At 45.7% G+C, this 15895-nt stretch overlaps 1 protein-coding gene across 1 annotated transcript in view; it reads right to left on the bottom strand.

Moving 5' to 3' along the window:
* The window catches only part of PIK3AP1 (phosphoinositide-3-kinase adaptor protein 1), a 108240-nt gene extending 93772 nt beyond the window's left edge, over positions 1 to 14468 (bottom strand). The window contains exons 1-2 of the mRNA XM_012654515.1: positions 14319 to 14468; positions 3745 to 4161 (exon numbers count right to left, since the gene is read on the bottom strand). Of these exons, the coding sequence (XP_012509969.1) occupies positions 3745 to 4161; positions 14319 to 14331 (430 nt within the window). The 5' untranslated portion in view covers positions 14332 to 14468. The remainder of the gene's footprint in view (positions 1 to 3744; positions 4162 to 14318) is intronic.
* Positions 14469 to 15895: the final 1427 nt, after the last annotated feature.

The raw sequence follows: 15895 nt of genomic DNA, 5'->3' as shown, positions 1-15895 counted from the left end.
TTCCTGTTATTTACTGCTGGGGTCACAGTAGGAACATGACCAATATTTCTTCAGTTGGGAGTCAAAAACGCCAGGAAGACACGGTGAAGGAGGAAAACTAGAGTCAGAATAGAAATGTGTTCCTGGTGAAAAGAGAAACTTCTTATAAGGGAATTTTATGATCAAAAGGCTGTAAAGGCCACATGGCTCAACCATGGATCCCAAGCTGAATCCCTCTGTGACACACCTGCAGCATCCACTCTATACTCCTGGCGACGTGGGGCAACCTGATCCATCTTTACACAGCTCCAATTATTAGAAAGCTTGTCCTGAAATTTGTCTCCTTGTAGCTTTCAATGGCCCTACAATCAATAACTCCATAATTACTGTCCTACCATCAACTCAATTTTCCATTCTATTTCCTACTGGGATTTTTTTATACACAGAAAGTCAAAGAAATAAGTTTCATTTATTTATTTTTCATAGAGGCAGCTCGTGGTAGTGGGGCATATGCAAATTTTTATTTGGTGCTTTCATTTTGAGGTGCCTCAGGAAAACCTCATGTGTACAGGAGGAACATTAAAATAAATTATCACAAGTTACAGGAAATGTAACTAAGGACATAATTATACCAGAAACCTAGTTTAAAGATAGTATGTCCTTAATCATTGTTTTAGCCCTAAGCTTCCAGGGAGTCAAAGTAGGTACGAAATGCGGCAAGATTTTAAAATTTTCACTTGGCCCAGGTGAATCATAGATTATTAGCCCTTGGAAGTGCCTTAGATCAAGTCCAAGTCTGCCTCTTACAGAAAAGGAAACTGGAACACAAAGACACCATGTATCATGCTCAGCACTGGGCATCTAGGTCGCAGTGGAGCTAGGTAATACAGTGTTCCTACCCCTGTGCGATGCTCTTTTTGCTACACTGCCAGACTCTGAGTGCCGGGTCAAAAAAACTTGGCCTTGGGACACTCAGAAAGCAAACCCAAGCCATCCTGGCACAGACAGATACCTTGAACCCCAAAATTCACAAGCTTAATACCAGCAAGAAAGTTATATTAGGACTATAAGCCTTCCTTTCTACTCTTTCCTACAATTCCATTCGTCGCTATGCTCATTCATTCTAAACTACAGAGATATCCCACTCAGCAGCTTATTTTAATCTCCCATTAAAATAATCTCTTTCTGATGAGAGGTTATTTGCCCTCAGAACAGAAACAGTACTGTGAAATACTTCATTCTTTCTGAAACACTTGAAGCTACAGGCTCACAGCATACTGAGCCAAAGTCTTTAGTAAAAAGCAAAATATTAGAGGAGATCAATTTATCCAGGCATCTAATCAAGGATGCATCCAATCCAAACAATATTAAAAGAATCCTTTTTAAAAACATAATGCCACTATAATATTTTAAAGAACAATCTGTTGGAGCACACAGTGTGAAGCGCCAGTACAGTGGCAATACATCCAGGGAGCGCTGAAGGATTGGTTGGCCGGTCACAGTGGCCTGCCCATGAGATCATAATGGACCATTGCAGTGACATAAATGCATCGCAGAAACAGCCACTCGTGTCTCAGTTCTTTGAGAGTTTGGAAAGATCACAACTCCCTCGAAGTCATGAAGGGCAGTCATGCAAATATGAATTATGTGCTAGTTCTATCATTGTGTCCTTCTAAAGTAAACCCTGGAAAAATTACTAATCCTGGTCCCAGGCATTTAGGTGAGGCATCTTTTACATTAAAATTGTCATTTAGGCCGGGCGTGGTGGCTCACACCTGTAATCCTAGCACTCTGGGAGGCCGAGGCGGGTGGATCGCTCAAGGTCAGGAGTTCAAGACTAGCCTGAGCAAGAGTGAGTCCCCATCTCTACCAAAAAATGGAAAGAAATGATCTGGACAACTAAAAATACATAGAGAAAAAATTAGCCGGGCATGGTGGCGCATGCCTGTAGTCCCAGCTACTCGGGAGGCTGAGGCAGAAGGATTGCTTGAGCCCAGGAGTTTGAGGTTGCTGTGAGCTAGGCTGATGCCACAGCACTCACTCTAGCCAGGGCAACAAAGCGAGACTCTGTCTCAAAAAAAAAAAAAAAAAAAAAATTGTTATTTATATTACAAAATGAACCGGGATCTCACTACGTTAAGAGACTTGGTCATATTTATTGGTGTAGAGTAGCCTATTCCTGGGATAAAAGCACCTAGGAAGCTACATTACCTTTTTAAGGTCACTAAGAAGAGTGAATTCTCAATTTAGTTTATCAGATGGGACAGGATGGATGAACCAAATTAACGCCAAGTTCCGCCAAGGCTGAAGAGGCACGGTTAAATCAGGCCCATGATTATGCAGGCTCCTTTGCTGGCATCAGGTACGAAAGATCTCAAACAAGCAAAGCGAAGGTACACGCGTAGCCCACTCATAGCCCGCAGTGAGGCAAAAACAGAAAACAAAAAGAGGAAGAGAAGCTGTGACATGTATCCATCCCAGAGCACATCTTCCGTTACTGTTAATCAGAGTGTATGTCACACTTCCTGGGCCCACTGAAATCACCAGCCCTGGCAGAGAAGATCGGAATTTTCCCACTCTAAAAGGAGAAACGGCGAATGACAGAAGCTAGGCTGGTGTGAAATAGAGAAGAGGGCTATTTCTCTATAAACATGTCATTCAAAAAGGGTGTGTTTTCAAAAAAAAATGTTAAGGTCATGTGATGATAAAATGGAAGCGGCGTGCAAGCAGGAAGGTGGGCCACGGTGTTTCTCACCCGCCCAGCAAACCGGGTCTCCACCTCCCGCACCCACGGCTCTCTAGGCTGCAGCTTGTGTTTGGTGTCTTCCAAGGGGATATGGAGAAAAGGGAACTTTATTCACTGTTGGTGGGAATGTAAATTAGTGTAACCTCTACGAAAAACAATGTGAAGATTTCGCAAAGAACTAAAAATAGAACCACGATTTGATTCAGCAATCCCACTACTTTTCCTTTGGTATCAACTCAAAGAAATCATTGTATCAAAAAGACACCTGCACTTGTATGTTTATGGCAGCACTACTCACAACAGCAGACATGGAATCAACCTAAGTGTCCATCGACGATGAATGGATAAAGAAAACGTGGTATATATACACAATGCAATACTATCCAGCCATTAAAAAGAGTGAAATCATGTCTTTTGCAGCAACGTAAATGGAATGGGAGGTCATTACTTTTTAAGTGAAACAACTCAGACAGAAAGACAAATACTGCACTTTCTCTCTCATAAGTGGAAGCTAAATGATGTGTATACAGGGACGTAGAGCGTGGAATGACAGATGATGGAGACTTGAAGGGGAGGGAGGTGGGAAGGGAACAGATGATCGGAAATTATTTAATGGGTACAACGCACATTATTTGGGTGATGAATACACTAAGAGCCCTGACTTCACCACTGCACCATATAGCCCCATAACAAACTTGCACTTGTACTCCTTAAATTTGTACATATAAAAAATAAGAAAATTCTAGAAAGAAGGCTTTTGTCCTAGCACAGAACACAAGGGAAAATGTCAACTTCCTCTCCTGCAGCCCAGGAGACCTATCCTATCCGTATCCCACTCCAGGAATAAGTTGCTCCAAACCAACAAATATGACCAGGTCTCTTAACATAGCGAGATCCCTACTCATTTTGTAATGTAAATTTACAGTGTTAACATAAAGGATGTCTCACCAGAAGGCCTGAGACCTGGCTTAGTCATTTTTCTAGGGCTTGCTTATCTTTACTCCAGAAGAAATCCTTACCTTCAGAAATGGCCTTCGTCACAGCTGCTACGTAAGTCTCGGGCTCATCCTCACAGGTGAGCTCCTGCCAGTGGGCCCAATCCGGAAAGAAGTCCAGGAACACCTCACTGTCCTGCACCCCGCAGAGCAACCTCACCATGCGCTGCGGGGGATGGAAGGCTCTCTGCAGCAGGGGCAGCAAGGCCGGCTGGTAGAAGAGCTGCACCAGCTCCGCCGACAGCAGTACCACGACGCAGCGGGAGCTGAGGAAGAGGCTTAGGTCCTGGGCTGAGAAGGAGGCCTCGGGCCCCAGCCTGTGTGTCAGCATCTTCTGGCTGCGGACCTGCCGACTGGACAGGAAAAGGTCCTTCAGGTACTGGCACCATTCCTGGGCATCTGGGCTATAGACGATGAGGATGTCGCATCCTCTGAGCACCCCTGGGCAAGAAGGAAGCACGGAAGTATGTTAGCACGCCTGCTCCTTTCAGGTGGCTCCCCACGACCAGCAAAACAGATGAGGGTCCTAGCACCCACGATCTTTCATGGTCTGCTTCCAGCACACCTGTCTAACCTCTTTCCCCACTTACAATCTGTGTTCCCATCATACCAGGTTCCCTGTCCTCACCCAAACATACCAGGCTGTTTTAGACCCTCACACAAGCTATTGCTTCTGCCTGGCTTGCACTTCCCTCCACAGCTGATGCGATATAGGATGATAACAATATTAATAATAATAGTAGTAGCAACTGCAAGCACTTGCATGGAGCTTACTATGTTCAATGCACGTTGCCTAATAAACTCATTTAATCTTCACAGCAACCTTAAAAGGTAGGTACTACTATTAGCCCATTTTAAAGATGAGAAAACTGAGGTACGGCAGGTTAAGTAACTTACTCAAGGTTCACAGTGGCGGAGTCAGAATCTGAACTCAGTTTGATTTGACCCCAGAACCTGGCTCGTTCCCAAATACAGTGGTTATAAGCACAGGTCTGGGATCAGATGGTCAGAGTTAGAATCTCGGCTCTGCAATGTATCAGCAGTGTAACATTGAGCAAGTTGCTTAAATTTCCTAAACCTCCGCTTACTCATCTGTAAATGGAAATATAATGGCTATATATTTATCAGTGTTTTGTGAGAATTAAATTAGATATTTCATGGAAAGTGCTAAACAGTGCTTGGCATGTAGAAAACCTTCAGTAATTGGTAGCTGGTGTCATTATCCGCACATTAACATAAACAATGCATTAACATGCATGGTAATTGTGGTCGAATTAATGCTTTGGCCTCCACAACACTGTTTGTAAGGTGTCCCTCACCACATCTGGCCTGAAACATAGGCTTTCTTCTTCCGCTAATAAAGGGGAAATGCCAGAAAAAGAGTCAAAAAGGGCTTTCAGGGATCACTTGGCCCAAGCTTCTCATTTACAGAAAAAAGAAACACTTCATCTGGGAAGGTCAAGGCACTTGGTCAACTCCACACTCCGCAGAAAGCAGCAGAGCCAGGGCTGACACTCAGGTTGTTCCCTGGTTCCGGGTCTAGTCTCTTCCCAATCCACCTGCTGCCCCCCATCAGGAATTCTGTCAAGAATCTTATGAGTAATAGGACATAATCAAATAATCAAAGTTCAGAGAATCCTGGCTCTTAACACAACCATATGACTGTTTTGGGTCATTGCCTCTCCATTAATTCAACAAACTGTGAGTGATTGGAAGGGGTGAGTACAGGGCGTTCATGCGTAATACAACGCAACAGAGGAGGAAGTTGGTCGTGTTGTGGGAACCATTTGTTGTGGGAGTCATTTAAGTTGCAGATTGTCACAATTAAACACCAGTCCTGGCCCATGTTTCACTCACGGTTCCTGGTGAAAAGGGCCAAGGCAGGACTTGGGCAAGACCCTGAGGCTCCGAAAAGATCATACTACGAATCCTCTTTCCTGCCCCATCCACCACTATATTCAAATTCAAAAGCAACTTATAAAATGTAAACCCTACACAGCTCTGATGCCCTCTAAGATACTACTGAATTTTTTTTAAATAGCAAATAAAACGAAAGTTTGGAGTTTCATTCTTTTCTGAGCCCCCTGCTGAGCAGGAGCCCAAATCCAGTGCTAGTATTAGATCACTAAATATGAAATGTCCAATTTTGAATCAAAAGAGTAGCTTATTATATCTCAAACAAAAAGTGGTACAATTAATCAAAGTATGTGCCTAAACTGTCCACACAGTTTTGCCATCTTAACGGTAGCTTGTTTATGCCAGCAGTGAAGAAGCCTAGAGAGCGAGTGGCAATGAAATCGCAAAAGGCATTTTCTGCAGCTTGTTGAGAATTCAATATTTTTCCTTGCAAGAAGTGGTCCAAAGCCTGGAAGAAGTGGTAGTCAGTGTAAGGTCTGGTGAATACAGTGGATGAAGAGAGTTTCCAAGTCCAGCTCCTGTAGTTTGAGCAGCATTGTTTGTGCAACACGTGGTCAAGTGTTGTCTTGCAAGTGGATTGGCCTGTCTCTAGTGACCAATCTCAGCTGCTTAATCACAAGCATCCTCATCATTTTGTCCAATTGATTGCAATAGACATGTGCTGTAATTGACTTGCCAGGTTTCATGAAGCTGTAGTGGATAATACCAGCGCTGGACCACCAAACAGACCACCACTAGCTTTTTTTAATGAACATTCGGTTTGGGCCTGTGTTTCAACACTTCTTCTTTACCCAATCATTGTGCCAAATGCTTGTGATTGTCAAAAAGAATCCATTTTTTATCACATATAACAATACTGTGTAGAAATGGTTCATCTTTGCGTCATGACAGCAAAGAAATGCAAGCTTCGAGACAATTTTTCTTTTGACGTTCGTTTAATTCATGCGGAACCCATCTATCCAGCTTCTTTACCTTGCCGATTTGTTTCAAATGGTCCAATATTGTTGGAATAGTAACGTCAAACCTTGCTGCTAATTCACACATAGGTTGAGATGGATTTGCTTCCACTACAGCTTTCAGCTCATCATTATCCACCTTGGTCTCAGGTCGCCCACGTAGCTCATTTTGGAGATTAAAATCACCAGAACGGAACATCTTAAACCATCCACGTACTGTGCGTTCATTAGCTACATCCTTCCCAAACACTTCATTGGTATTTTGAGCCGTCTGCGCTGCACTGATTCCATGACAGAATTCATATTTGAAAATAACACAAATTTTTGACTTATCCATGGTTTCATAAAAATAGGTCTAAAAACATTTGAAAGATAATCACAAGCCAACACATGTGTTTGAAAGACTGAGGACGTACCTTTACAATAAAAATAAAACAAGAAGTGCCAAAGTGAAATGTCAGAGACATCAACTGTCAAATTTAGTACTTAAGGAAATCAGACATTTCATACTTAATAACATTAATCCAAAGCCCAACGGGCCTATCAGCAGAAGCAAGCTGAGCAACCTGGGAGTACTTTTGAAGGAAAGGTGTGCAAATTTTTAAAGAAGTCAGGATTAGAAGACAGTATGGAACTGGGGAAAAACAGCAATTCTGACAATGCCATGGACATTTGTGGCTCTACAGAGAATTTAATTCTGATCATGGTCTGTTTCCTTGATTGTGAATAAAACAGTCCTTTTCAGGAATGCTTATCCTGACCCCAAAGTGTAAGCAGATTAAAGACAAAATTTTAATGTACTGGTGTTGAAACCTTCCATAAAACAAAATCTTTGCTGATTGGATCTTTTTTTTCTTCTGTATAGAATATTCCTTCATACCTCAATGGAAGAATAATTTCAGGACTACGGAAGGCACACAATTGGCAAAGCTACCTAACTACAGAGCTCACACTGAGAAAAGCAGAGTTAAAGTAACGGAATATATTTACCTTCTCTCTGCTCCTCCTTCCTATGTGGCTGGTTTATCCTAAGAAGCAAACATCCTTCCAAATGTGAAGTGTGATTGCAGATGAGCATGAGCATGAACCATTAGGCAGGACAGGTACCACACTTTACATTTCATTGTAATGTTAAGAATGCAATGTTAGTGATGCTGTGTTTGGAATCCAGTTAAAAATGCAAAAATGAGAAACAGTAGTCACCGCCTCCCTCCCCATTCACACAAATATACTAGCAAGTATCATGTCAACAATTTGTGCAAATGGGCAGAAGGAGACTAAGATCTCAGAAAGGACTTGCTGTGTCCCATACACCAGTGACGAAGAAGCCATAGGTAATGTTTTCTTGAAAACAAATGGCAAAAATGTGAAGAAAAGGGAAGAAGAGGATTTCTTGGAGCATGAGAAGTACCCTTAAGAAGGCCACTTGGGTCTCCAAGCACTGATTGACTTAGCAGAAAAGCAGCAACTTTTGCATTGCCCTGAAGATCACGTGGCCATGAGCAATGATTCCAGTTTTATGCAAAGGATTTAGTGACCCACAAGCAAGCCAACATTTTAAGATGACAAGCTCTGAGGGTCACTGAGGGAGTGAGTACTCATTTCATCCTGGATCTGCTTCATTGTACCTGCTCCTCTGTTAACAGCACATCACAATACTTGCTGTTCATTAAAGGCTCCAAGTCATCACCAAGGAAAGTTTAAATTATAATTCAGCTCTGTTTCCTGGGCCATGTGCCAGTCACTCTGCTAAGCATTTCATGTGCATTATCTCATTTAATCTTCAGAACAATCCTACAAAGTATATGCTATCAGCAGCCCGATTTTATAGACATAGACATTAAAACTCATTGAAGATTAGCTGCTGCTGTACAAAATATCACACTATTAGTCAGTGCCAGGGCAGGGATCTGACTGCAAAGGCCATACTCTTAACTGCTAAGATGCACCCTGTTTAAAAAGTCAGGGAAAGGCCGGGCGCGGTGGCTCACGCCTGTAATCCTAGCTCTCTGGGAGGCCGAGGCGGGCGGATTGTTTGAGCTCAGGAGTTCGAGACCAGCCTGAGCAAGAGCGAGACCCTGTCTCTACTAAAATTAGAAATAAATTAATTGGACAACTAAAAATATATAGAAAAAATTAGCCAGGCATGGTGGCGCATGCCTGTAGTCCCAGCTACCTGGGAGGCTGAGGCAGGAGGATCGCTTGAGCCTAGGAGTTTGAGGTTGCTGTGAGCTAGGCTGATGCCATGGCACTCTAGCCTGGGCAACAAAGCGAGACTCTGTCTCAAAAAAAAAAAAAAAAAAGTCAGAGAAATGCAGAATACAGTTTAGAAAGTGCAGGTAAAGCACATCTAATGCCATTGGTTTCAAATACCGTTCTCCAATAAAAGGAACCAGGACTCCTTTGAAGAAATGACTGATTCTAGGAATGCTTCTAGGATTACATATTTTCTGAGGCAGGAAATAGACAAAATTAGCCTGGAGCATCTTGTAGTGCCAGAAAGTAAGGAAGTGCTCAAACAAAAATACGATGACAGGCGTACGTCAAAGGGACACAGGAGGCAACTGAAAGAGATCCCAATGGCCAAAGTTGTAACAATCTGAGCAAAAAAATAAATAAATAAAACAATATTGAATTATGATCCAAGGCATAAAATAAATATCCATGAGTCCATACTGATATAATAAATAATTGAATAAATAAATCGGGGAAAAGAGACAAATCTCCATGCGTAAGAATTCCAAATAAGTTATGTAGATAGCTCCACCCTCAAGGAGATGACGTATAACTTCTCCTAAGTGTGGGCTGTGTTTCTAAAGAGCACAGTACAGAAAGGGAGAAAAAAGGAGTAACTTTATGGTGGAGAACCCTAGCAACTACTGCCTCAGCCCAGTGATCAAGGTCAACATCAACGGTCATAAATCATTTCAGTGATGTGTACCCTTGACATGATGTGATGAGAATGGCACTTTACTTCTGTGTTCTTCCTCCCCAAAACCCATCAACCCTGTCTAATTATGAGAAAAATATCAGACAAAACCAAACTGAGGGACATTCTAGAAAATAACTGACCAGCACTCCTCAAAACTGTCAAAGTCATCAAAAACAAGGAAAATCAGAGAAAATCATAGCCTGAGGCACCTAAGGAGACATGACTACTAAATGTAACAAGGAATCTGGGATGGGATCCTGGGACAGAAAGAGGACATTGTGTAAAAATGAAAGAAATCTGAATAAAGTATGGAGTTCAGTTAATAATAATTTATCAATATTGGTTCATTAATGACAGCAAATACTACACCAATATAAAATATTAATAATAGGGGAAACTGAATGTGGAATATATGGGAACTCTCTGTACCATCTTTTCAGTTTTTCTGGAAATCTAAAACTGTTCTAAAATAAAACTTTATTAAAAATACAACTGAGGCCGGGCGTGGTGGCTCACGCCTGTAATCCTAGCACTCTGGGAGGCCGAGGCGGGTGGATTGTTTGAGCTCAGGAGTTCGAAACCAGCCTGAGCAAGAGCGAGACCCCGTCTCTACCAAAAATAGAAAGAAATTAATCGGACAACTAAAAATATACAGAAAAAAAAAAATTAGCCAGGCATGGTGGCGCATGCCTGTAGTCCCAGCTACTCGGGAGGCTGAGGCAGAAGGATCGCTTGAGCCCAGGAGTTTGAGGTTGCTGTGAGCTAGGATGACACCATGGCACTCTAGCCTGGGCAACACAGTGAGACTCTGTCTCAAAAAAAAAAAAAAAAAATACAATTGAAATAAAAAGCATTTAAGAGGTTAGCCTCTTCTACATAAAAAACAGCTATTTAAAATGCCTCCTTTTTGGGGTTCTAGTGTTAAATTTAATCTCCTTTGAGCAAAAGTGCCTCCAACTAGTTAATATTACCACCTATTTTGTCACTAACTTCTAGGGTGACTTAGACCAATATACGAAAACTAGGCAAATTTGAATCAATGCAAATGAGGACAAGGAAATCTATCACTTTCCTGAATATTGCTGCACTGCTGAAACTCAACGATGGGGAAATTGTGAAAAAGTCCAGAGTGGAAGCTGAAGTCCCTCCGTTATGTGCTGGGCAGCAGCGCAGGACGCCTGCTTTGTCAGCAGTGCTCCCTCGTTTGGGGAAACCCCTGCTGCAACGCTAATCCCTTTCCTTTAACCATCAGTCACTTCTCCACACATCCTCAAATACTTCCCTTTCTCTCTCTCTCTCTCTCTCTCTCTTTTTATTAAAAGAAACTAAATATATGAACAACAAGGAGTCCATTATCCCTAGACAAAAAATGAGAAAGGGTCTTTGTCCTTGCAAACCTTAAAGATCAGGTTTGGCAATAGCAGGAGAAAGGAATGGGTGAGCAGAGAGGAAGGGGCTGGCCTGGTGGCAGCAGGGTGTCACAGCGGTGGTAAGAAGCACAGTGGCTCAAGGAGAGATGCCTTTGCACGATTGAGAACCCACTGGAGAAAAGTGCAGAGGGGAAGTGCCCAGGAGCTTCTCCAACTACTCATCCCAGACCATTCCTTCAGTCTGTAGGGGACTCTGGCACCCCATTCATTTGTCCTGCAGCCCCATGTTTTAAGCTGGGCACCGTAATTGAAGAGGGAGGTGAGATAGAGAAGGTGATCAGGATAGGCAGAGATCTAACAAGAAATCACATGAGGAGCTTCCTGTCCCGGAAGGTGTTCAAGGTCAGGGATTAGCAAGAGTATTGAGAGAACTCAAGGATCGGATGAAAGTTAAGATCACAAAAAAGTAAAATATCCCTTCAAGTCCAGGAATGGCAGAAGGATCTGAAGATAAGAGAAACCTGGGAGAAAGGGGGCAGGAAAAGGTATGAGCGCTTTCTTCAAAGACTGGGAGGCTAACACATGGAGGAGAGAGTTCTAGTCTTCGCCCAGCCACAGACATGGCCACTCGGGAAAGTCACTTCCGGCTTCTCTCTCCCTGCTATGTGTAAATACACAAGGTGCCATCTAGAGAATATTCTGGGACAGGCTGAGTCCGTTTCATTTTATCTTACTATCCAAGGTTATTTTAAGGACAGAGAGCCTAGATTCTCCTAGATTTCAATAAGCAAACATGTCTTTCAGAAAATGAAAGACTAATGCTTATGCTTCAGTGGAAGGGAATTTAAGAAGACAGGAGGAATAGGGCATAAAAAGGAATTAAGTATCCATAGATGCTACGATTGAATGAACCTTGAAAATATTATGCTGCGTGAAAGAAGCCCGTCATCAGAGACCACACACTATGTGATCCCATTCATGTGAAAGCCCAGAGTAGGGAAATCTATAGGGACAAAGTAGATCTCAGGGCTAGGGAAGAGGGGAGAATAGAAGGGTAATAGCTAAAGCTTACAGTGTCTTTTTGAGGTGACAAAAATATTCTAAAATTGACTGTGGTGATGGTTGCTCGTATCTGTGAAGATGATAAAAACCACTGAAAGTGGACGAACTATATGGCATGTGAATTATATTATAATAAAGCTATTTTAAAAAGAAGACCACAGAGAGGGGTAGCCTAGATGACTCTGGAGCTCACAGCATCTTGGCAAGAGGTGTCGCTGTCACCGCTGTGACCTGCTCCCATGGGTCCTTGTACCTCCAGACCTCAGGGAGCCCAGGGGACTCAGGCCCAACTCCCATTTGCAGCACCTGGAGCGGCGTCTCACCACAGAGGATGCTACCAGCAAGACGTTTGGCAGCTCTAACCATTGCAGACATCTGCAGAAGCTGCTGCAGAGCCCATACACAGCCCCAGGTCCGGCCACTGGGCTAGGGTCCCCATCTGAGCTGGAGCTTGCCCTCCTAGCCCCTCTGGCCATGCCCACTGGGGAGATGCACACGGGACACTGGACGAGAGGAAGAGAGAGATCATTTTCTTGGCCTCCTCTGCCCAAAAGCCCTCCCTGTGTGCTGTTTCCTGGCCTCAGCAGCCCAGGGCCTGTTCCCAATTGCAGAAGGACACGGGAGCTTCACTTGTTCATTTTCTGACCTCCTCTCCTTCTCCCCCGTCACCCACCTCCTCCTGCCACTCTGGCCTGCTCCCCATGCCTTAAACACGCCACATATGTGCCTGTCGCCAGAGCACCCTTCCTCACGGGACCCCTCCCTCTCCTGCAGGTCTTGGCTCAAACGTCTCTTTCTCCACGAGGCCTAACCCGGACACCTCATTTAAAATTCTAACTCCAACCCGTCTTACCCCTCTGTAGTGTTTGTCCACAGCACATATCAGACCACGGACTTTTCTTATTAAATGTATTGCCTGTCTTCACTGCAAGGTAAGAGGCACAGGGGCATGGCTTTTTCTGTTTTGTTTACCCAACATCTAGAAACAGTAACCATGCTATCAATATTTGTTAAATTCCTGGATTCCCTCTACATAACTTTGGCTTTCAAATGGAGTGTGTGGACTACCATAAGCCTACTATTATCAGGGGCTCCCGATTCACAATACACCTTCTCCTAGCCTCCAGAGCCCAGCTAGAGAGCCACCAGGCTGAGGTTAACTACCCTCCCATCCCTCTGAAATAATGAGCCCGTATCACCAAATCTAATAGAACCATCACCGTTGGCTTTTTCTACCTTTTCTTCCAAAGCACCATTACCAGGCTAGACCTCAGAGGATCTGGGAAAGGAGGGCTCTTCACTCTAGAATTTGCTCACCTCCTCCAACAACAGTGCCTTCTCCTGGCTAACTAGATTTTCTTTTTCAGGAGGCATTTGCGATCTGTTTACACATGTTATCTCTACTAAAACATCATAAAGTGGGCTTGGAAAATACAAGCACACCCTTTCGCAAACATGGTAACTATCTCTTCTCATCTAGTAATTCCCTGTTTACTTATTGCTTTCCTTCCCAGGACTATAAACTCCCGGAGACAAGAGACGGTATGTCCTGGTCACCACTGAGAACAGGCTCATTAGTTGTCTCTAATTACTATCAGTATCATGCCATTTGTCCTGGATCTCGGTGAATGAGTGACTTGCCAAGTGTATGCACCCATGAACCAGAAGGGAACCCAAAACCAGCCAGAAAAGATTGGTGGCACCCTTTGATGGGTAGATCTACCCGGTGACCGCAGACTCTCCCCATTCCCCAAAGTTCTACAATGGACATAGGAAAAGTAAAGCTAAAGGAATAGCGCTCCCGGATTCCCAGCAAAATTCCAGACACAAAACAAAGCCTGGACTGGGTGCAAGAAGAGGTCTTGGGAAACTGGACCAAGGGCCACCTCTGGTCTGCCAGCGTCACCTCGGCCTGTCTGAGCGCCCCCTATGGGTCCAGCGAGGCCGAAGAGAAGCGTTTGGTCGGCGTAGACAAGTCCGCCCGCCGCTTCAGAGTCCGAGGAGCCCGAGCCCGGGGCGGGGGCCGGGGGGTCGTGGCGGGGGGAGCTACCCACCAGGCGCTCCGACGGCCAGAGACCGCCAGAATGAAACTTAAAAGACGGGGCGGCGGGAGGGTCAGGCAGGGGCCGAGGAGAGCCGCGCGACAGGCTGGGGAGGGGAACACGGGAAAGTCGGGGAGGGAAGTTCGCAACAGAGAACAGAGAAAAGAACAGAAAGAACAGCGGACCCCCGCACTGAAGCCGCAAATGGCAGTGCGAGGGAGCTCCCCACGAGGGGAGTGGGTGGGCGCCAGAGAGCGGCACAGGGACAAGCGGCGCGAGCGAGGGGCCTCCGCGGGGGGCCCGGCGCCCGCCTACCCACCTGAGGCTGCCATGCCGCGGGGCGCAGCTCACATCCCCGGCTCGCTGCGTGCCCGTGCCCGTGCCCGGAGCCGGGGTCCGGCGGCGTCCCTGGGCGCGGGGCGGGAGGGGTGCCGGGCTCCGCGCAGGACCAGCTGCGCTCTGGCGCTTCCTCCGGACGAGCAGCAGCGAGGCCTCGCCGCTAGGGCGTGTCCACAGGGACCGCCCCGCTCGGCCCGGGGCACCTGCACCCACGGCCGTTGGGGAGGGGAAGTGAGAACCCCACGCGGGCCGGGACGCCGGCCAGCTCCCCCCACGGCCCCCTGCTCGAGGGTGGGAGGAGGCAGGGGGCTTCGCGCCACGTGCGCCCCACTGGGCGTGAAACCAGCCCTGATCCCCGGCCACCCAAGGGCAGCCCGAGCTGATGTTGGGAGGGGAGGTAGGGAGGGTTAGGCTGCCAGGCCTCTGGGAGCTGGGCTCCAGGGTCTGCTTGAGCACCAACTGTCCACGCCACCTCCTCATCCCCTGGGGTTTGTCCCTAAGCCTCTGCTGCCCCAGTAGGAAGGGGAAGAGGAGGAAGGCTGGGCACTTAGCCCTTGAGTATTCTCCAGTGACCTTTCCGCAATTCCTTGGACCTGGTCTCCTGATGGCACATGAACACCGGTTACCATCTCCTATGTTAAGTGTAAGATCATTATCACTGCCCTTTAATCTGTTGCTCGACGCTGGGCGGGGTGCTTCCCGCCCTACACCCATCATTGCATTGCACCCTCACAATCACCCTTTGAGGCAGCACCTATCACTGTCTTTCTGCTAGAGCTGAAGAAACAAGCCGAATACCTTGCTCAGACTTGCACTGAGAGTAAGTGCTCCTGGAGGTTCAGTGCCAGGCCTGTCTGGTTCCAGAGGTAGAGCTCTTGCTTAATTAACCCTTGCGCTCCGCCGCCGCCCCCTTCTTGTCCTCCTCCCTTTGCTGCTGCTGTGTGGATCTGAATAGTATTTGCCCTTGGAGTCAACCATCCAGGGTCCAGAGGAAGGACCCAGAGAGCCAGAGATGAAGGAAAGTTAGGGTTCAAGTCTAGGTGGAAATAAATGAAATGGATTTTAAGAATGGAGACACCACCATGAGGCTGTGTGTTAGTTTCTCTTGTTGCCATAATAAATTACTACAAATTTAGTGGCTTAAAACAATACCAACTTACTATTTTACAGTTCTGTAGCTCAGAAGTGCCACATGAGTCTCACCAGGCTAAAATGAAGGTGTTGGAAGCACTGGGTTCCTTTTTGCAAACAGAGAATGTTTCCTTTGCTTTTTCAGCTTCTAGAAGTCACCCACATTCCTTGGCTCGTGGCCCCTTCCACCATCTTCAAAGCCAGCATCCTAACATCTCTTTCTCTGACTCTTCTGCTGGAGCTGCACAAGCAGATGGGGTGAGGGGATGCAGAGCAAGAGCCTGGCCTCAAGGGCAGAGCCCCAGAGAGGTACTGTGCTCAGGGACCACAGACAGAAGGGTCTACAAAGGAGACCAGGGTGACCAGAGAAGCAGGCCCAAAAAACAGAGACCAAGGAAGGAAGGGTTTTTTTTGTTTGTTTGTTTG

Source organism: Propithecus coquereli, unplaced genomic scaffold (assembly GCF_000956105.1).
Source record: "Propithecus coquereli isolate 6110/MARCELLA unplaced genomic scaffold, Pcoq_1.0 Scaffold440, whole genome shotgun sequence".
Taxonomy (NCBI): Eukaryota; Metazoa; Chordata; class Mammalia; order Primates; family Indriidae; genus Propithecus; species Propithecus coquereli.
The sequence above is the reverse complement of the archived record's forward strand: the minus strand, read 5'-3'. Positions and strand labels throughout refer to the sequence as shown.